Source organism: Amblyraja radiata, chromosome 15 (assembly GCF_010909765.2).
Source record: "Amblyraja radiata isolate CabotCenter1 chromosome 15, sAmbRad1.1.pri, whole genome shotgun sequence".
NCBI lineage: Eukaryota > Metazoa > Chordata > Chondrichthyes > Rajiformes > Rajidae > Amblyraja > Amblyraja radiata.
The window spans coordinates 39,654,586-39,677,089 of NC_045970.1; the positions used below are offsets into that span (position 1 = coordinate 39,654,586).

Consider the following 22,504-nt stretch of genomic DNA (forward strand, 5'->3'; position numbering starts at 1 on the left):
TCAGTCTGAAGAAGGGTCTCCACCCGAAACGTCACCCATTCCTCCTGTCCCTCTGCCTGTCCCTCTGATTTTGTGTCTACCGATTTAAACCAGCATCTGCAGTTTTAAATAGCGGATTTTGGTTATAGCGGACCGGGTCCCCGTTGCATCCCATCAACCCCCACCTCCAGCACTACACCCAACGAGCTGGCACCATAGATATGGCGAACACACCTATCCATGTTCCCCAGAGATGCTGCATGAGCCTCTGAGTTACTCCAATACACCGTGCCCTTTCCCTGTCATTCCATTGGCGACATTTCAGGTCGGGACCCTTCTTCAAACAGAAAATTGGTCTCCCCAACCCGAAACATCATCTGTCTATTCCCTCCACAGACGCTGCCTGACCCGCTGAGTTCCTCCAGCACTTTGTGTTTTACACAAGAATCCAAACTCTGCGCCTCCACATCTCTGCAGGGTCCAAAATGTCGACAATCAGTTCAGTTTAATTTTTTCTTGCCGAGGTACAGTGAAAAGCCTTTGTTGCATGCTATCCAGTCAGCAGAAAGACAATACTGACCCTCTGTCTCCACAGATGCTGCCTGACCAACAGATTTTTGCTCCACATTCTCAGCCCCTGCAGACTCCACCGAGGCCAGCCTTCAGGAAGGGTTGGGGGTAAATGCTTGAAATGGAGAGGAGCGGGGAGAGAGCTGGGGCCTCCCTCTCAAAGAGAACGGGGGCTGACCGACTGCACGGTTCAGTGTCACGCGAGTAAAATCCATTTCCTTCTCTCCCCTTGCAGAGCAGAAGCTACTGGCCGCACAGCAAGTGGAGGCGGCCTGGGAAGGCAAATAGCCCGGAAACACGAGGAGACTCGCACCAAAGGCCAGCCGCAGACACAGGTGGTGAGCCTGTTCCACCAGATGAAACCAAACCCCTCGGCATACCTTTGGCTGCGGGTTAAAGTGCCGGATGGGGTGGAGACTGTGCGCGGCACACCTCGATTTGTACGCACAGACCCATCCAGGGAACTCTCTGCAAGTTGTATACCAAATATGTTCACAATGCAATATCAGTCGCTGAACTGCTGGGTGATAAAGATCCACTTTAATCCAAAGCTATTATTTTCCCCGTAATTTATGCAGTGGCAACTGCGGGTGTTTAAAAGTTGGATTCCAGCTAACTGCAGGCTTCATTTGTTTCCTGAGTACCCGAAACAGTAATTACACAGAACGCAGATTTTTAAATCAATTAACTGGAATTATTTAAGGAGCGTTTTTTTGGAAGCTTGGATCACTCAGTCTGTTTCTGGATGGATGCGACAACTGCCTACTCGCAACAATCCTGCAACACTTGCACTGTTTCGCTGCCTTACTGCCTCTGTGGTGTGTTGACTAGGGTATGCGTGTGTACGTCGGTGCTCCGAATATTTCCTCCGTTTCTTTTCACCCAACCTGAGATACTCCAGCACTTTGCGTTTTTTTTTAGTAAACCAGTATCTGCAGTTCCTTGTGTCTAAATCTTCTTCGATGTGTGTGGGTGCTTGCGGGCGTGTGTGTGTGTATTTACGTGTTTTACCCAGGCTCGATCCTGACCAAAGTGCTGTCTGTACGTTCTCCATTAATTTGTACGCTCTCCCTGTGACCGCGTGGGTTTTCTCCGGATGCTCCGGTTTCCTCCCACATTACAGGTTTGTAAGGTCATCATAAGTGATAGGAGCAGAATTAGGCCCATTTAATCATGGCTGATCTATCTCTCCCTCCTAATCCTACTCTCCTGCCTTCTCCCCTAAACCCCTGACACCCCAACTAATCAAAAGTTGATTTATCTCTGCCTTAAAAATATCCATTGATGGCCTCCACAGTCTTCTGTGGCAAAGAATTGCGCAGATTCACCACCATTGATTTGCGAATGAAAGGACAAAAGTTTAGGGATAACATGAGGGGGAACTTCTTTACTCAGAGAGTGGTAGCTGCTTGGAATGAGCTTCCAGTGGAAGTGGTGGAGGCAGGTTCTAATTTATCATTTAAAAATAAATTGGATAGGTATATGGACGGGAAAGGAATGGAGGGCTATGGTCTGAGTGCAGGTAGATGGGACTAGGTGAGAATAAGTGTTCGGCACGGACTAGAAGGGCCGAGATGGCCTGTTTCCGTGCTGTAATTGTTATATGGTTATCTGGCTGAAGAAATTGCTCCTCATCTCCTTCCTAAAAGAACGCCCTTTAATTCTGAGGCTATCCCACTAGACTCTCCCATTAGTGGAAATGTCCTCTCCACATCCACTCTATCCAAGCCTTGTAGGTTTGTAGGATAATTGTCTTCTGTAAATTGTAAATTGTCCCTAGTGTGCAGGATAGTGCTAGTGTACGGGGTGATCGCTGGTCGGCGTGGACTCGGCAGGCCAAAGGGCCTGTTTCCGTGCTATATCTCTAAAATCTAAAGTCTTTGACCAGAAATGTAACCACTCTCTGCATTTCCAGCATTTTCTGTTTTTTTTCCCAGATTTTCCAGCATCTGCAGTTTTCCTTTGGTTTTCTGTCAGATGTGATTTTGTGCCGAAGGTGATTACCATCGAGTATTCCCAGCGCCACCATTCTTCAGCAGGCTTTCATTGGTAGTCTAAGGTTTCATGTAAAGGCACAAGGCCAGTTTGTCTAGTTGCCTGTGGCCCAAAATATGTCTAGAAAATCTGTCTTTGGAATCATCGCTGCAAAATATCATTCCAATCCACGGGATGATGTTTAATTTCAGTGTTAGAGGTGATGGAAGAAGTGAAGTGGCTCAGCTACTGTTGGCAATTACAGCAGCGCATTCCTTGGTTATAGAGCAGTGATTTGCACTTGACCCCTTGTGCTGTCATCGCATATTCCAACGAACGCTCCAGATCTGCCTATTTGCTAATGGCATGTTTACTTTAAGCTCATTAGTAGCCGAGTTAAAATGTCATCACATCGTCATTGTACAGGAATGAGATATGGGCTCCCTGTCATTTTCTGTCTCTCCGTCTCGCAATAACTTCCTGAAAATATCAAGTGATATAAAAATACTGAGCAGTGAAAGGAGGAAGGTGAAGGGATTTGATTTTTTTGGAATGCTCGCAACTCAATCAAGGCCTGTAACTTGTGGTTAATGCCTAGAATTGCAACAGCACGTAATGGGAATGTAAGTGAATATCGGGGGGGAAGTCAAGCTTTTTCCGACTGGTTTCACCTGCGTTTCTCCACTCTCGTTGCTCTGGGCTGCACTGTGCACCCAGGTTGTTTTGTTCTGTTGAAGGTAAACCCTTGTGCGTTGAAATAACTGGGATCAGATCCCGCTGGTTATAATACGTTGAACTTCTCACCCACGCACTCAAAGCCACTTTCTTGTACTGTGACTGAATAAGTCCAGTTTAAGTTGGAAATGTCTTGAACAGAAGCATTTTTCTTCTGCGATTCATTGAAAGTTACCACAAACTGAGGACCTAGGGCCTGTGTCTAGACACATCCAATCATTTTCAGTCGGGAATGTGAGTGGAAAGAGAGTTGCCGTGTGTGTTTTTAGCCTTTACGGAATGCCAGTCGAGCCCTTAAACTCAACGCAGTCACTGGTCTGCAAGATAAAATTTACAGCTGCACATTGCAGTAGTCTGGGTTGCTCGGTAGCATCAGAATGCAAGTCAAAGCAAACATGCCCTTTCCGAATGCCGCCTATCTCCAGTCTCCTTTGCCCCGCTCACGTCTATTTGATCTGGCTTCAATCAGCCCGCGTGGCAACTAGAATTCCAATCTCTTCATCAAAGATCTGTCTGACTTTCATTTACATCTATCTTTGTTTCCTTTTACATGAGAGAGACAATTTGCCGCGCTGCATAATTTGGCCAGATTTGCAATATTTGTTTAAAATAAATGGAACATTTAAACGTGATACTAATTTATTAGGCTCTGAAGCAAATGATATTGCAAATGACATTGCCACCGACGGCTTTGATGGAACACCAGCCACGAGCTCAAAATCTGGACAAATGTTTGAGGGGTGTGTGTGAACTGTGTTTTTTTTGGGGGTTTTTTAAAATGAAAAGGCTGTAAACTTTTTGCCCTTAGAAGGAAAGACAGCGGTTGAAACAGTAAATAAAGCGATGCTTTTCAATTTGTTGTAAGTTGAGTCCCCAGACCAAGTTCAGTGAGAAGGTTCTTCCCGCTATCCTGCGGCTGCTCAGCTGTTCACCCCGAACACGGGCTTCTCTCAGGCGTCTGCCCGAAATCTCCACACGGTGAGGGAGAAGTTAACGGACTGTGCCCTGGGTGTCAAAGTTTACAAAGATCTCCAAAGGAAGCTTCATCACACCATGACCTGTGGCTGGAGGTGAGAGGTCAGTAAAACTCTGCTGACCCTTGCTACCGGGCCATTGTTACCTGGTCTGCTCGATGTGATGCTGGATTTTATAGGGGTTTTAATCTGAGATGGGCTGCGCTACAGTAAGGGTCATTAACTTTGCAAATCTTACATTTTTTAATAAAATCAAGTTTCTCTAAACCACATGCATTCCAGCTTATGCTCTTGTGTAAGTAATGCTCTTCAAACGTAATTCCTTCCATCTTCAAGTGGGCGGCATTGTGGCACAGCTGGTAGAGCCGCTACCCCCCACAGCACCAGAGACCCGGGTTCGATCCTGACCTCGGGTGCTGTCTGTGTGGAGTTTATACATTCAACCGCTTGCGATTACTTTGGTTAAAGTACATTTGGAGTATTGCGCGCAGTTCTGGGGAGAACTTACAGGAAGAATATGGAGGCTTTGGAGAGGGTGCAGAGGAGGTTTACCAGAATGATAGACACAAAAAGCTGGAGTACTTCAGCGGGACAGGCAGCATCTCTGCCAGAATGATATCTGGATTAGAGTGTATTCGCTACAGGGAGAGGTTGGACAGACTTGGATTGTTTTCTCTGGAATGCCGGAAGATGCAGGAAAACCTGATAGAAGTATCGAAAGTTATGAGAGGCATAGACTACTTGACACCTGCCGGGCATTTTGGTTAAGCCGCATTTGGAGTATTATGTGCCGCTCATGGTCCCCCTGTGCCTGAGTTCGTTTGTGGCCGCCCTTGATTGGTCCTGGACTTTTCTCGTCTCCAGCTCTTCACCCCCCACCCCTCCTCCGCCCCCTACTTTCATCCTGAAGAAGGATCCCCACCCGAAATGTCACCCATCCTTTTTCCTCCAGAGATGCTGCCTGACCCGCTGAGTTACTCCAGCGCTTTGTGTCTATCTTCGGCTATTTTCTTTGACTGGATACCACATAAACAAAAGCTTTTCACTGTACCTTGGTACATACGACAAAAATAAACTATATTAAAAACTTTACTGACACATCACCCATGCAATATCACACAGATAAATAGATAATAATCAATAATACAATACATTAATAATGCTGATACCAGGTAACCATAATAGTGCAAAACCAAAGTCCATTGTGCAACCATAGACACAGTCCATACAAGATCATAGTGTCTGAGGTATTGATTGTTGGTGTACAGTGTTCAAGAGCTTGATTCATTTGATCCCATAAGACTACTTCCAGTAGAGCAGAGAAGTTCTTCCCAGTGCTCTGGCTGATATCCTTACGTCAATCAATATCACTCTAAACAGATTAACTGGTCAATATCACATTGAGAGAGCTCGATCGTCCACTAATTGGTGGCTACAACTTCAGAAACATTTAATTGACTGTAAAGAGCTCTGGGATGCCCTGAGATTGTGAAAGGCAGGATGGAAGTGCAAGCAGCTCATATGTTGGTGCCCCACCAATCCTCATGATGAGGGGGTGTAGATTGTAGTCACTCTTGGGCTTCCAATCATGGAGGCATCTCACTGAGATCAGCCAGGCAAAGACAGGTGTGACAGCGCCCCCTCCCTTGGAGGTCACTCTGACCCCTATAACTGGCTGACAATCCCCGGCATCATTGGCTGGCCACTTGAAGCGTCAGCCTGCTCTGTAAAACCATGGCTTCCGACCAAGAGAGAGACAGACAGACAGGGAAAAGTAGAGGGTAAGAGAGAAGAAGCGGAAGAAAAAGTGGAAGGAAGAGAAGAGAAGATGAGTAAGGGCGTCAGGAGTTACAGGGCAAAGGCACAAGAATGGAGTTGAGAGGGAATGGTAGACCAGCCATGACTGAATGGCAGAGCAGGCTTGATGGGACAAATGGCCCAATTCTGCTCCTATAGCTTATGAACTTATGAAGAAGAAGAAGAAGAAGAAGAAGTCAGCGAGGAAAGAAGATAAAGTAGGCTACCTCCCATCTAGATGTTCCCCTGTTGCAGGTGTGAGGAAGACTGAGCCATTGGGACAGGATTGAGCACTAGTGTCACCGTGTGGTCAAGACTGGACTGCCGTGAAAAGAAGCACTGGACAGCCAGCGTCTCTACCCGAGGCTAAGACTGAGTGCCCGGGGCAAGCCAGAATCTCTTAATGCCCACAGACAATGAGGGACTGCATGGCATACATGCACACTCGAGTACATGCGTGCACACACACACACACGCACACACACACACACACACACACACACACACACACACACAGCCTGAAGCTGAGCTGCCAGCAAGCCACCTTCAGTACCCCTCTCGAGGCAAGGACGAACCACAGGAAGAAGCATGAGATCTCCACACCTCCTCCTTCGAAGACCAGGACCAAAGATCTTATAGCGGAGCCGCTATAAGATCTTTGACCAGGAGTAGGCTGCTGGGATAGGCCCGTGATCACCAGCATCATCGTACATGCGCTCTGACAGTGAGGGACAGCGCCCGCACGTGGTCCTGGACTTTGAGTTGAGGCACTTGGTACAGTGATAGAGTTGCTGCCTTAAAATGGCAGAGACCCATTCTCGATCCAGACTACAGGTACTGTATGGAGTTGGTACGTTCTCTCTGTGACCGTGTGGGTTTCCTCCAGGTACTCCAGCTTCCTCCCAATTTGCAAAGACGTACAGGTTTGTAGGTTAATTGGCTCTGGTAAAAATTGTAAATTATCCCCAGTGTGTAGGACTGTGCTGGTGTATGGGGATCGCTGGTCGGCGCGGACTCATTGAGCCGAAGGGCCTGTTTCCACACTGAATCTCTAAAGTCTCAAAGGTACATGGATAGGAAAGGTTTAGAGGGATATGGACCAATGCAGGCAAATGGGACTAGTGTAGATGGTGCATCTTGGTCAGCATGGACGTGTTGGGCTGAAGGGCCTGTTTCCGTGCTGTATGACTATGACTACAAGGAATATCGGAAGCAGGGTACAGGAGCCTCAGCACTCTGCAGTGCTCTGGCCAAGACAATCCGGATCTTTGTTAGTAAGTAATCACTGACCTAGAAAAACAACTGCAAATCTGCTCCCACCTCCTTAACAAGCCTGCTTGGAGCCCCTTGCAACGTCGAGATCCGTCAACACCTTATATAGCATACTATGTCCAAACTGCTACTTCTTCCTCTAGACTTTTAAAATAAATATTTATCGGGATGTGAATGTCGTAGATAAGTCTGTTGTAATATAATCTGTGCTTGGTATTGTAAAGCCACACACTTGCTCCCTGTTCCATCTTTACTACCTGCAGATGTAACATTTTAAGGTGAGAGGAGAAAGATTTGATAGGAAACAAAGGGGCAACTTTTCCCCACAGAGGGTGGTGGGCACATGGATCAAGCTGCCAGAGGAAGTAGTTGAGGAAGGTACTGCAACAACACTTCAAAGACACTTGGACTGGCATGTGGAAAGGATAGGTTTAGAGGGATATGGTCGAAACTCAGGCAGGTGGGAATCTTGGTTGGCTTGGGTAAGGGCCCGTCTCCGTTCTGTATGACACTCTGGCTCTATCTGGGACAACATGGACAAGTTAGGCCGAAGGGCCTATTCCATGCTGTATGACTCTAATAGCTTCACTACCTTATAATTGAAATGAAGGAATATTTGCAGGCAGATAAGAGTTGGTCTTACATTGCACACGGCACAGATAGTGACCTGACAGGCCTGTTCCTGGGCAATACTGTTCTGTGTTCTCTCTATCTGAATGGCATTACAAGAATGAAGGGGTTAATAAAAGACATGGTTACTCCTTTTAATCTTTACATATTTTAAGTCTTTAAATATTTAAGTGATCATGAATGAGGGCGGCACGGTGGCGCAGCGGTAGATTTGCTGCCTTACAGCGCCAGAGACCCAGGTTCAATCTTGCAGACAGGTGCTGCCTGTACAGAGTTTTTTTATAGGCGTTCTCCCTGTGACCGCGTAGGTTTTCTCCGGGTGCTCCGATTTCCTGCCATACTCCGAAGACATGCAAGTTTGTAGATTCTTGGTTCTAGGTTTCTTGATCCTCCAAAATATTCCAGATGGAATTTAAACTGGAGGTGGATTAATTGACTTTGGTAAAAAAAAAAAAAAATTGGCCTCAGTGTGCAGGATAGTGGTACTGTACGGGGTGATCACTGGTCGGGGTGGACTCGGTGGACAGAAGCCAGGGCATGGAGCTGTAGCCCGCGCTGTAGCTGTATCTCTAAAGATTAAAATCATTCTCTCGATTAGCACGTGCATTTTAAAAAGACCTGCTGATATTGGTTCACGTACACAGCAGGAGTGTGTTGCCTCAGAGATGATCTCAGAGAAACCAGCCTACTCTTTTTTTTTTTTGCCAAGAGTTCTAGGAAAAGAAGGGGTTGAATTCAGAGCATATGTTTTCCAGCTTAACAGCTGGAACAAGAATCACAGCTTTTGGAGACACGAGGAACTGCTGATGCTGTAATCTGGTGCAAAACACAAAGTTCTGAAGAAACTCAGCGGGTCGGGGGGGACCGTTCTTCAGACACTGGGTAGGAGGGAGAAAGTTGGGAAAGAGAGGTGGGGGATGGGACAAAGCATAGCACGTGATCGGTGGATACAAGGAGGGGGCGTTTGGCAGATGGGTGGAAATAATGATAAACGCTGGAGCTGTAATGTTATGAAACTTACCGAATAGTGAAGGCCTGGTTAGAGGCATACAGCGTGGAAACAGGCCCCTCAGCCCAACTTGCCCATACCAACCAAGATGCCTCATCTGCACTCGTCCCACCTGCCCACATTTGTCCACTATCTCTCTAATCCTTTCCTATCCTTGTACGTGTCCAACTGTCCTTTACTGCAGATGGGTGGAGTAAGTAACAACGTCTAGAGATGAAAAGGAGACAAGGGGACACAGAGGTGGCCGGGCGAGGAGAGGGACATCAGTTGGTGGGTCGGGCCGGGCCGGTCAAGGGCGACGGAGAAGGCCCTGGGGCTTACCTGGATCGCGGGCCACTCCAGTACATCTAGCAAGTGGACCGGACTTTGCATTCTTACTTTTGTAAACGGTGCCAAAATATGGTGACCTGTGCATGTATGAGCTATGCAAAAATAATTTCACTGTGCAATGCCTACGTGACAATTAACAACCATTGGACCATTGAGGTATAAGTGAAGTGTATAGGAGTGAAATAATACTAGCAGCTGGCCAGAAATGATCTCATTCAGACAATGAAAAGTCCTCGGGAAACGTGGGGAATAAAGTGCAGACTAGACAATAAGATTCCATAAACAAAACCAGGGAAGAATCTCCAAACGGAAGTTGTTTGTGGTGATCTCTGTGGAGTGGGTATGTGTCACCACATGTATATCTGCAGGAAGGTTGCCACGAAGCTGGAAAGATTTGCAAGAATGTTGCTGGGGCTTGAGGGCCTGAGCCACAGGGAGAGGTTGGGCAGGCTAGGATTTTATTCCTTGGAGCAATTGAGACTGAGGTTCACACCAGTTAGAAACATAGAAAATAGGTGCAGGAGTAGGCCATTCGGCCCTTCGAGCCTGCACCGCCATTCAATATGATCATGGCTAATCATCCAACTCAGTATCCTGTACCTGCCTTCTCTCCATACCCCCTGATCCATTTAGCCACAAGGGCCACATCTAACTTCCTCTTAAATATAGCCAATGAACTGGCCTCAACTACCTTCTGTGGCAGAGAGTTCCAGAGTCTCACCACTCTCTATGTGAAACATGTTTTTCTCATCTCTGTCCTAAAGGATTTCCCCTTTATCCTTAAACTGTGACCCCTTGTCCTGGACTTCCCCAACATCGTTCTATTTCCTTCGCTCCATAGATGCTGCTGCACCCGCTGAGTTTCTCCAGCATTTCTGTGTACCATCGTTCTATGTTATCCCACTTTCTCATCCACTCCCTACACACTAGGATGGGAATGGTGAGAGGGGAACGATTTATCGGGAACCCAAAAGGGACAGCTCTTTCACACAGTGGTGGGTGTATGGAACGAGCTGTCGGATAAGGAAATATCTTTTCAATGAGCAGTCTACGTGAAACAGTCTGTCTATTCTCTCCACGGATGCTGCCTGACCCACTGAATTGCTCCAGCATTTTGTTCAGGTCTCCAAGGGTAGGTACGTTAAACAGAGCAACCTCTCTCACTTGTAAAGAGAGTGAAGCAGGAAGCTGTTTCATTAGTGGTCTCGGTGAGAAGGACTCCACCCTAAACCAGCACGCTTGATCAGGTTCGACTGCAAGATCAAACGGGCAAAGCAAAGCCTTCACCCTTTTGCTGGCAGGGTTTAGAGAGCAGGAGGCTAGCAGCCGGCCCGTCCGAAATGCCATCAGCCGCTGAACGTATAAATGGGCTCCACGGGTAAACAGCAGAAGCTGCCGCCTGTTCTGGCTCACTCTGCCGACCCACCCTCTGCCTTTGATCAGGGCTCCAGCCCGTTACTGGTGGGTTCACTGCTTCCGAAGGAGCGAGTATGAAGCAATGCATCGACGCAATAGGAAATAGCCATTTCCCTTGGCATTCCTGTGTTCTTTCACTTAAAAGAAATCCCAATGCGAACAGCTCACTGTGCACAAATCGGTATTTTTTCCTGCAAATCCCACCTTTTCCTGTATTTGATGTTGGAAAAATGTTCAATGGGGCTTTTATTATCACACGTGCGAAGTGCTAACGCGCAGTGAAATTATTTTCTTACAAACATGGAACGAGCTACTAGAGGAGGTAGTTGAAACAGGCGCCATAACAGCATTTAAAAGACAATTGGACAGGTACATGGATAGGAAAGGTTTAGAGGGATATGGGATAAATGTCGGCAAATGGGGCAAGTCTAGTATCGCCAACTTGTTCAGCATAGACTGTGGGGCCAAAGGGCGTGTTTCTGTACTGTATTGCCCATCAGGTTAAGGCCAACCATCGATCACACGCTCACACCAGTTCTATGTTATCCCACTTTCTCATCCACTCCCTGCACACTAGTGGTAATTTACAGAGGGCCAATTAACCTGCACATCTCTGGGATGAAACCAGAGCACCCAGCACCCGGAGAAAATCCATGCGGTCACTGGGAGAACGTGCAAACTCAGCTTAGGCAGCATCCAAGGTCAGGATCGAAGCCAGGCCTCTGCCGCTGTGAGGCAGCAGCTCTACCCGCTGCTCTACTGTTAGCCAAGCAACTTTTGATAGAGAATTCGCCAAAGGATAAAGCAACGGCAGTAATGACGGTCTATTCGAACAAGGATTAGATTTAAACACACCACAGACACACATTCGCTTTTGTATAATATTTTATATTTATGTACATATATATTTATAGATCTTTTGAAAAAATATCCTCAAATAATTCAAATAATGTCTGAAGAAGGGTTTCGACCCGAAACGTTGCCTAATTCCTTCGCTCCATAGATGCTGTCTCACCCGCTGAGTTTCTCCAGCATTTCTGTCTATCCTCAAATAATTAAATGTGCAGGTAAAGGAGGTCTTAGACCCAATACGGACCGATTATTTATAATATTAAAAAAAAACACAAACACAGGGTGGGTGAGGGTTTAAATTAGCACTTGGGGGGGGGGGGGGGGGGGGGGGGGGGGGGGAACTGGACGAGGGCATTATGAGCACTGGGTATTGGGGTAGCAGGAAGAGGTATGGAATTGTGGGGTACTGGGGGCCTGGGTGAGGATATTGTGGGCACTGGGGTATTGGGGATTCAGGAACATGTGTGAGGGGTATAGTGATGCTCAATTTGACTGTGGGATGTTACAAGCTCCTGATTCCGTTGGGTGAGATGAACATGTCAGCAGTCGGCTTTAATGTATTTCAAACCCAAAGTTCTAGTTTCACCCCCATCCCATCCCATCCCTCCTCATTCCTTCCCACCCCATCTCATTCCACCTCATCCCCATCTCATCCCATCCCAACCCGCCTCATCCCAGCCCAGATTCCCATCCACCGCCCCAGGCGACCACGAGTTTGGAATGGATAAACGGGCGGCAGTCAGCCACCGCCAGCCTCCCTCCTCGCTGTCCACTGGAGCGGCGGGTGTAGCACGGTGGGTCGAGGCAGAGACGGGGGTTGGGCAGGAGGTCGGAGGTAGTGGGTGGTATCCCCACCGAGGGCCATCGCTCGGCTAGGAGATGTTGCCGGCCAGGGCAGCCTGATGCTCAAACTGGTCCTCGATAGCAGTGCTGAAGGCATCCCCTGAGAGAAGAGACAGAGGCGTTAGAGAACTGGAGATCACCCCGGTGACATCGGGAAGCTTCCCTCACGAACAGAGGCCAGGTCATCAGAGACCAACATCAGACATGTGCAGGTGCTGGCAGTCTCATGAAAGGTCTCAATCCAAAACGTCACCTATTCCTTTTCTCCAGAGATGCTGCCAAACCTGCTGAGATACTCCAGCTTTTTGTGTCTATCGACATCAGAGATGTTGAGAGCCATTCCCACACTAACAGAGGGCAGGAGATTGGACATACATCCCCAAATCCCCAGGACTGCCAGGAACACACGCATCCAATCTCACTCATAACCAGACTACCATGCACCTCAGTCCCACTGCCTATTCCAGTCCACACTATCACAGTCTGCTTCACCTCGAACCACTGATCACTTTACATTTTTATCTGTCTGCTTTTATGTTTAATGTGCTTGTACAGCTGCGACAGGTAAGAATTAAGAACTAATCTAAACTAAATTGTTCAATCCAATTTTACTTTGCAACCAACTCTGGTCTATATTTGTTAGAAGAATTTAAATAGATATTTGCTTCAAAACAACATTTTCACTACGAGTAGTTTAAAGATGGCTCCAATATATTGGCTCTTGTTTGAATATAGTTTTTTTTACCAGCTGTTACCAGGCAACTGAACCATCCTATCACCGATTAGGAGCGGTCCTGAGCTCCTATCCATTTATCAGCATGGTTTGGGAACAGCTCTATCCAAGACCGCAAGAAATTGCAGAGAATTGTGGACGCAGCCCAGACCATCACACAAGCCAACCTCCCTTCCATTGACTCTATTGGTAAGGCCAGCAGCATAATCAAGGACCAGCCTCACCCCGGTCACTCCCTCTTCTCCCCTCTACCATCAGGTAAGAGGTACAGAAGTTTATTGCAAGCCAAGGCTTTGAGTTTCTATAAGGCAGCAGCTCTACCGCTGTGCCACTGTGCCGATACACTGTGAGGTGGTGCAGTTACCCTAGTCCCCGTCACTGTGAGAGATGCGTACCTATGTGACATCCGTACATCCAGATGCGGAAGCCGTCGTACCTACACCGGCACTTCATCATGTTGTTGGAGAAGTCAGACTCCGCCACTTCATTGTTGGGGTTAATGTGCACCTGAAGCAGGAGAGAGAGGTGAGAATTCAGATGTTTAGTTTAGAGATACAGCGCTGAATCACCCCGTGTACACCAGCACTATCCGACACACACTAGGGACAGTTTACAATGTTATAGACGGCAATTAACCTACAAACCTGCACGTCTTTGGAATGTGGGAGGAAACCGGAGCACCCGGAGAAAACCCGCCAGTTCGCAGGGAGAACGTGCAAACTCCGTACAGACAGCACCCGTGGTCAGGATCGAACCCGGGTCTCTGGCGCTGTGAGGCAGCGGCTGGTGGATAATTCAGGCATCATCCATCTCCAATGATAGAGAAGCCGGCCAATGTCCCGTTTGAAAAATGTAAGAGATGAATCTATTGACCAGGGTGCGATGAAATTCCTTGTTCAAACACATTGGGTCATAGGGAGAACGTGCAAACGCCACACACAGATATCGCCCAAGGTCAGGATCAAACCCAGGCCCCTGCTGCTGTAAGGCAGTGGCTGTACCCGCTGCACCATTGCTGTAGTTAAGGGTAACTTGAGGAATAGATTGGGTTTTCAAGAGAGTTAGATTTAGCTCTCAGGGCTAAGGAAATCAATGGATATGGGGAAAAAAGCCGGAACGGGATACTGATTTTGGATGATCAGCCATGATCATATTCAATGGCGGTGCTGGTTTGAAGGGCCGAATGGCCTACTCCTGCACCCATTTTCTATGTTTCTCTGTAAATGCTCTTGCCCAGAGTAGGGGAATCGAGAATCAGTGGACATAATTTTAAGGTGGGAGGTGGGTGGGGGTGGGGAAGATTTAATAGGAACCCGAGGGGCAACTTTTTTTAACTCAAAGGATGGTGGGTGTATGGAACGAGCTGCCAGAGGAGGTAGTTGAGACAGGTACTATCATAACATTTAAGAGATATTTGGACAGGTACATGGATAGGAAAGGTTGACAGGGATATGGGTCAAATACAGGCAGGTGGGACTAGTGTAGATTGGGCATGTTGGTCAATGCGGACAAGTTCTGTGTTTAGTTTAGAGATACAACATGGAAACAACCACTTCGTCCCACCGAGTCCAGACCGACCATCAATCCCCGTGCACTAACACTATCCTACACACTAGGGACAATTTACAATCTTTACTGAAGTAAATTAACCTACAAACTTGCACGTCTTAGGAGTGTGGGAGGAAACTGGAGCCCCCGGAGAAAAGCCACGCGGTCCCAGGAAAAATGTACAAACTCCATACAGACAGCACCCATAGTCAGGATCGAACACAAGTCTCTAGTGCTGGAAGACAGCAATTCTGCCGATGCACCATCATGCTGCTCCTTCACTTAGGCTGAAGGGCCTGTTTCCACGCTCTATGACTCTATAACAACAAGTACAATGTTGAGTACAGACTGGGCGATTGATAATGGGCAGGGTTACTAACCTGGAAGACATAGTTTCCCGGTTTAACATCTGTGATATCTATCCACTGGCAGTCTATATCATGCCGGTACAGATCCCAGCAACCCACACTGATGCCTTGGTCTCCAAAGTTGGCGCAAGCGTACTCTTTGTAAATCCCTGCGGGTGGGCGAAGAGGGAGAGTGTGTGGTTAGCACCCGTTCACCACTTCAAACAGAGGACATCCCAGATCCAGGGCAAGCAGAGTGACGTGGAGTCCAAGGAAGGCGACGACTGGAGGCCCCGCTGCAGCCTGGGGCTCACCTGGATCAGGCACCACTCGCAACAACTAGAGCACGGACTGGACTTTGTAAATGGGGCAAAAACATGGCGCTTCATGCGTGCGTGCGTGATCAGTGGACTGTTTCTGCACACTGCTAATCTGGGATGTGCTTTGGTGTGGCAACACTTTACTGGACTGTTTGTAAGAAAATAATTTCACTGTTCGATTGCACATCACACATGTGACAAGAAAAGCCACATTGAACCATTGAGGTTGTTGAGTCACTACGATATACACAGTGACTGACTCCCCCCCCCCCCAATGTACAGGTCCCCGGTGAGACCACACCAGTTTCTATTGTGTGCAGTTTTGGTCTCCTAATTTGAGGAAGGATATTCTTGCTATTGAGGGAGTGCAGCATAGGTTCACAAGGTTAATTCCTGGGGTGGCGGGACTGTCATATGATGAAAGAATGGAACGACTGGACTGGAATATTGAAGGATGAGAGGATATCTTCTAGAAACATATAAAGTAATTAAGGGATTGGACATGCTAGATGCAGGAAACATGCTCTCGATGTTGGGGGAGTCCAGAACCAGGGGCCAAAGTTTAAGGATAAGGGGTAGGCCATTTAGAACTGAGATGAGGAAAAACAGTTTTCACACAGAGTTGTGAATTTGTAGAATTCCCTGCCTCAGAAGGCAGTGGAGGCTGATTCACTGGATGCATTCAGAAGAGAGTTAGATAGAGCTCTTGGGGCCAGCAGAATCAAGGGATATGGGGAGAAGGCAGGGTACTGATTGTGGATGATCAGCCATGATCACATTGAATGGCGGTGCTGGCTCAAGGGGCCGAATGGCCTACTCCTGCACCTATTGCCTGTGTATCAATGAAAGCACACAAATGCTTCTACTTCCCTAGAAGGCCGAGCAAGTTCGACATGTCCCCAACAACTCTCACCAACTTCTACAGATGCACCGTGGAAACCATATGATTGGGATGCATCACATCATGGTTTGGCAACAGTTCCACCCAAGATCACAAGAAATTTCAGAGAATTGTGGATGCAGCCCAGGACCTCCCTTCCATTGACTCCATCTACACCTTGGTTGGCCAGCAACACAATCAAGGACCAGTCTCATTCCAGTCACTCCCTCTTCTCCCCTCTCCCATCAGGCAAGAGGTACAGAAGTGTGAAAACGCACACCTCCAGATTCAGGGACAGTTTCTTCCCAGCTGTTATCAAGCAACTAAACCATTCGATCACCAACAAGAGAGCGGTCCTGACCTCCCGTCTACCTCATTGGAGATGTTTGAATTGTCTTAAGTCAAACTTTATATTGCACTAAATATATCCTTTATCTGTGCACTATGGACAGCTTGATCATAATCATGTGTAGCCTATGAGTGGATAGCACCCGAACAAAACCTTTTCACTGTACCTTGGTACACCTGACAGTAATAAACTAAACTACACTCTACAAAAAACAGTGCTGGACTAGCTCAGCGAGTCAGGCAGCATCTGTGGAGAGGAGGAATGGGTGACGTTTCGGGGTTGAGACCCTTCTTCGGACCCTTCTTCTTCACCCATTGCAGCTTCGACCCGAAACGTCACCCATTCCTCCTCTCCAGAGATGCTGCCTGAATCGCAGAGTTACTCCAGCATTTTGTGTCCGCTATATAAAGGTCCATTATTGCGAGGGTTTACTGCAGATGGTAACTGATTACGGTGCACGCACACAGCAAGTTCATGTCTGTGGCTCTGGATATTCTCTACAAAGTGATAACATCTCTGTCACAATCAATAAAACTGCAGGCAAATTACTTGTAGGCCAAGATTGTGAAAACTCTCGTGAGATAGGTGGTGCTTAAGTGATTGTGTGGTGGCGGGGGGGGGGGTGGGGAAGGGGGAAGAAAGCTGGACAAAGCCTGGCAGGTAATCGGTGAACACAGGCAAGGGTGTGGAGGTTTTGATGGGCAGTAACCCCAGCAGGTTCTGTTTAGAGGCGCAAGAGACTACAGATGCTGGAATCTGTGGAGTAAAAAAACTCAGAAGTTAGTAGTTTATTTATTGTCACACCTACCGAGGTACAGATAAAAGATTTTTGTTGCGTGCTAACCAGTCAGCGGAAAGACAAACATAAAGAATGTTCTCAGCACTCGTTCTATACTAGGTAAAGGACACTGTGCATTCACCCAGTCCACTTCTCTCATGATCTTATACACCTCTATAAGATCACCCCTCATGATCGCATTGAATGGCAGTGCTGGCTCGAAGGGTCGAATGGCCTACTCCTGCACCTATTGTCTATTGTCAGCCTCCTGCACTCCAAGAATGTGTCCTAGTCTGCCCAACCTCTCCCTATAGCTCAGGCCCTCGAGTCCTGGCAACATCCACAAGAAACTTCTCTGCACCCTTGTCAGAATAAGGAGCGTTCTGCTACTTAACGAGATTTATGGCCACGATGTCATGGTGAGCTGAGAGATAAAGCAGGAACATTCCCACTGAGCGGGCTGTGCAGAGGAATGTGTGGGCTGCTGGGAAGCTCTGCTTGTTGTTGGAGACGGTTGGGTTGCACGGTCTGGGTTCGGGGTGGGTCGATCTCCTGGTTTCCGCTGTCTGTGCAGGAAGCAGCCTCCACATCGCCAGACTGTCCCAGGCTGTGTGTGTCTCCCGGAGATGCCCCGACAGTCTAACATCAACGCTTTCCCACTGACGGCCCCCCTCCCACAGGCAGTCCCTTGTTCCCAGGGCACATCTGGGATCGGCTTTAAGAGCAGAGGAAACCACAACCCTCCACAGACACCCAGTCAACCATTGCCGTGGTTACAGCCACTCCACTTTTTCCAATGTTATACTTTTCCAAAGACGTCATAACATGAGGGGGGGGGGTGGGGGGGGGGTTCACATATCGGTAGTAAGGACGGTGAATGCTATTTACTTCCAAGAGGACTAGATTATAAAAACAGGGATGTAATGCGCAGGCTCTTTAAGGCACCAGTCAGACCGCATTGGGAATATTGTGAGCAGTTTTGGGCCCCATATCTGAGGAAGGATGTGCTGGCGTTGGAGAGGGTCCAGAGGAGGTTTATGAGAATTATGTCAGCGATGATTGGGTTAACATATGATGAGTGTTTGATGGCACTGGGCCTGTACTGACTGGAGTTTAGAAGAATGCAGGGAACCTCATTGAAACAGTGAATAGTGAAAGGTCTGGTTAGAGTGCGAGAGTCTAGGACCAGAGGCCACTTTCAAGAGAGAGCTAGATAGGGCTCTTAAAGATAGCGGAGTCAGGGGATATGGGGAGAAGGCAGGAACAGGGTACTGATTGGGGATGATCAGCCATGATCACATTGAATGGCGGTGCTGGCTCGAAAGGCCGAATGGCCTACCTACTGCACCTATCATCTATTGTCTATTGTCTATAGCCTTGGGATAAAAAGATGTGCCTTTAGAGAGAAGATGAGGAGGAATTTATTTGTGAGAGGGTGGTGTATCTGCAAGTTTTTAAGTTGGAGATTAATAGATTCCTGATTAGTACGGGTGTCAGGATTATGGGGAGAAGGCAGGAGAATGGTGTTGAGAGGGAAAGATAGATCAGCCACGATTGCTGGTGCAGTAGACTTGATGGGCCGAATGGCCTTATTCTGCTCCAACCGTTTATGAACGTGAACATATGGGTTGGAATCCTTACATCATCATACGAGTGGGGTAGATTGGAATCTGATGAGGTCATTCTGCACCGTGCAAGCTTTAGAGCTACAGGGTGGAAACAGGCCCTTCGGCCCATCGAATCCGCGCCGACCAGCGATCACCCCGGACATTAACACTATCCCACACACTAGGGACAATTTACAAAGCCAATTAACCTACAAACCTGCACGTCTTTGGAGTGTGAGAGGAAACTGGAGCACATGGAGAAAAACTACACGGTCACAGGGAGAACGTGCAAACTCCGTACAGACAGCACCTGTGGTCCAGATCAAACCCGGGTCTCTGGCGCTGTGTGGCAGCAACTCTACCGCTGTGCCAGCTGTTCCCATGTCCATGGCTAATGGAGACCCTCACCCCCCCCCCCCCCCCCAGCTCCCCCAACCGAAACCTACCTCTCTCACAATCCGAGTCCTCCAGGCAGAAGCTGGCTTTGTGACCCTCGGCCACCTTGCTCCCGTTGAGGGTCAGGAGGTCGTAGTGAGTGAACACCTCCATGCTGTGGTAGTGACTGTGGAGACAGGAACGCCGCAGGGATGAGCATGGCGAAGGTGGACAAACAAATGCAATACAACGTGGCTTCCACTGCACCGAGGCAAGACCAACCCTGCTCTCAACATCACGGTTAGCACAGGCATTGTGGGCCGAAGGGCCTGTTCCTCTCTGTACTGTTCTATGTTATTTGCACTATGTTTCATGTTCACTTGGATGTGAAGAGGATGTTTCCACTAGTGGGAGAGTCTAGGACCAGGGAGCAGCACAGCCTCAGAATAAAATGACGTACCTTTAGAAAGTGGACGAGGAGGGATTCCTTTAGCCAGAGGGCGGTGAATCTGTGGAATTCATTGCCACAGACGGCTGTGGAGGCCACATCATTGGGTAGTTTTAAGGCGGAGATTGACAGGTTCTTGATTAGTATGGGTGTCAAAGGATACGGGGAGGTCAGGAGAATGGGGTTGAGAGGGAAAGATAGATCAGGCATGATTGAATGGTGGAGTAGACTTGATGGGCCGAATGGCTTAATTCTGCTCCTATAAGTTATGAACGTATTTGCACTTTGTTCTATGCACTACGTAATATGTACTATATTATATTCTGTGTTGTTTTGTGCTATGTGCACTATATTCTATGTTCTATGTTCTATGTTCTCCATGTACTATGTTGTATGTTCTATGTTCATTGTACCATGCTCTATGTTATATGTTGTAAGGAGTTGCCAGAGCTGTAGACGGGCCGTGATTTCCAGACCAATAACCAGTTGCCTCACAGCCTACCGTGTCTTTATCCCAAAGCTGCTTCAGTCGGTCCCCAAGCCGTTATCTAATGGGATCAGCCACCCCCTTCTCTCTCTGCCTCCTACCCGGAGTTGGTCTCACAAGGATATCTGCACAGTGGGCATGACGGAGTTTGAAGAATTTTTAAGAGACTTCTCAGAGAGCAGCCGTTGCAGGAGGTGCCGGGGGAGTGAGGGGGAGTGAAGGGGGGTGTGCTCCTAGTTGTCAAGCCGAAGGCATAAAGTTACTAGAATGCTGATGTACAGTCTATTGGGAATTAATATCTGGCAGGAAAACTCCGCCTGTTCCTAGAAATTTCTCACGGGTGAAGTATTCCAAACACTCTGCCGGCCGTGGCTTATTCAAACCGTGGTTTACTGGCAGCACGACCTGCCTCCACGGCCCTCGTTCCCTGGCCCAGTTCCACAGTTCAGCTACACCGCAGGAAGTGTGTGTTTTCGGGATTACAGTGGAGAGCACACTGACCAGCAGCTTCACGGCCTACTTCTGCAACTCAAATGTAAATCAACAGGGCAGGCAACATCTCTGGAGAACAAGGACAGTTTCTTCCCAGCTGTTATCACACAAGTAAATGATCCTCCCAACAACTAGAGAGCGGTCCTGAACTACTATCTATCTCATCAGAGACCTTCGGACTTGGCTTTACTGGAGTTTACTGGCTTGATCTTGCACTATACATTATTCATGTTATTCCCTTTATCATGTATCTGTACACTGTGGATGGCTCGATTGTAATCATGTATTGTCTTTCCGCTGACTGGTTACTATACAATAAGATCTCGGTACACGTGATACAAAACTAAACTAAACTCAAATTCAAACATGGGCCAAGTTTCAGCTTCTTCAGAATCTATAAAACTTCTACAGATGTACAGTAGACACCACACTGACCGGTTGCTTCACAGCCTGGTTCGGCAACTCGAACGCTCAGGAATGAAGGATACTAAGAGAGCAGTGGACACTGCCCGGTCGGTCCATCACGGCCACTGACCTATTGTGAGCAGTTTTGGGCCCCATACCTGAAGAGGATGTGCTGGCGTTGGAGAGGGTCCAGCGGTCTACACGGATGATACCAGGAATGATTGGGTTAACATATATTGATCTGGGCCTGTACTCGCTGGAGTTTAGAAGAATGAGGTGAGACCTCATTGAAACCAAATAGTGAAAGGCCTGGATAGAGTGGATGTGGAGAGGATGTTTTCACTATTGGAAGAGCCTAGGACCGGAGGTCATAGCCACGGAATAAAGGTATGTACCTTTAGAAAGGAGATGAGGAGGAATTTCTTTATTCAGAGGGTGTTGAATCTGTGGAATTCATTGCCACAGAAGGCTGTGGAGGCCAAGTCATTGGGTATTTTTAAGTCAGAGATTAGACAGATTCTTGATTAGTAAAGCCCCTGTCCCACTTTCCCAAGTTACTCACGAATTCTCCTTGATTCAACTCGGAGAATTACAGTAATAGCCAGCCGTAGGTACTCGGGCTATTTATTTTACTCCTTGTTGGGCTATTATTTTTACTCGGGGCTATTTGTTTACTTGTGGACATTTTTCACAACGTGGAAATGCTGAAAAATGCTGAAAAATGCTGAAAAACGTCCCAACTTACCTGATGCCCCGAGTACCTACGGCTGCCGTTACGAGCCACTACGATATATCTACGGACCCCTACGGACTTGCTATGGACATTCTCCAAATTTGAATCAAGGGGAAAACTCGGGAGAATTCGTGAGTAACTCTGGGGCTTAAGGGTGTAAAGGGTTCTGGGGAGAAGGCAGGAGAATGAGGTTGAGAGGGAAAGATAGATCAGCCATAATTGGATGGTGGAGTAGATGCGATGGGCCAAATGGCCAAATTCTGCTCTGATACCATAAACTTAGATGGAGCATGTTGGCCAGTTGGCCAGGTTTTCAGTGCTGTGCGACTCTGTGACTCTTAAAACGTTGCAGGAATCCAGGATTTTCCCTTTGTGAAGGCTTGCAGGCAGTGACGTGATGTGGAATGGAATGTACTTGGCAAAGAGCAGTGACTGGCCTGGGCCCAGCCTTGGATAATGGCTCCCACAAGCAACATTGTTCACAGCCAGGGAGCATGCAATCAACAAGCTTCTCAGAATTGCCATTGTCAATCTTTCCTAAAGAAGTTCTGTTGTTGGAGAGTTATCGAACTGCGTGGCGGGGTGTGTGTCCCTGGGTAATTACTACAGGAAAGATGTCAG

General features: G+C 47.8%; 2 protein-coding genes across 4 annotated transcripts in view; one reads left to right on the top strand and one right to left on the bottom strand.

Annotated features, from left to right (window-relative positions):
- Positions 1-4,499, top strand: part of r3hcc1l (R3H domain and coiled-coil containing 1 like) — a 212,820-nt gene extending 208,321 nt beyond the window's left edge. Inside the window, exon 7 of one of the 2 annotated variants that reach the window (XM_033034151.1) lies at positions 785-4,499. In XM_033034151.1, coding sequence (XP_032890042.1) covers positions 785-837 — 53 coding nt within the window. In that variant the 3' untranslated portion in view covers positions 838-4,499. The remainder of the gene's footprint in view (positions 1-784) is intronic. The other variant, XM_033034150.1, reaches the window with a different exon arrangement.
- A 7,109-nt stretch (positions 4,500-11,608) lies between these two features.
- The window catches only part of loxl4 (lysyl oxidase like 4), a 55,005-nt gene continuing 44,109 nt past the window's right edge, over positions 11,609-22,504 (bottom strand). For both annotated transcript variants that reach the window (XM_033034152.1, XM_033034153.1), the window contains exons 12-15: positions 19,390-19,505; positions 15,043-15,179; positions 13,510-13,621; positions 11,609-12,481 (exon numbers count right to left, since the gene is read on the bottom strand). In XM_033034152.1, the coding sequence (XP_032890043.1) occupies positions 12,411-12,481; positions 13,510-13,621; positions 15,043-15,179; positions 19,390-19,505 (436 nt within the window). In that variant the 3' untranslated portion in view covers positions 11,609-12,410. The remainder of the gene's footprint in view (positions 12,482-13,509; positions 13,622-15,042; positions 15,180-19,389; positions 19,506-22,504) is intronic.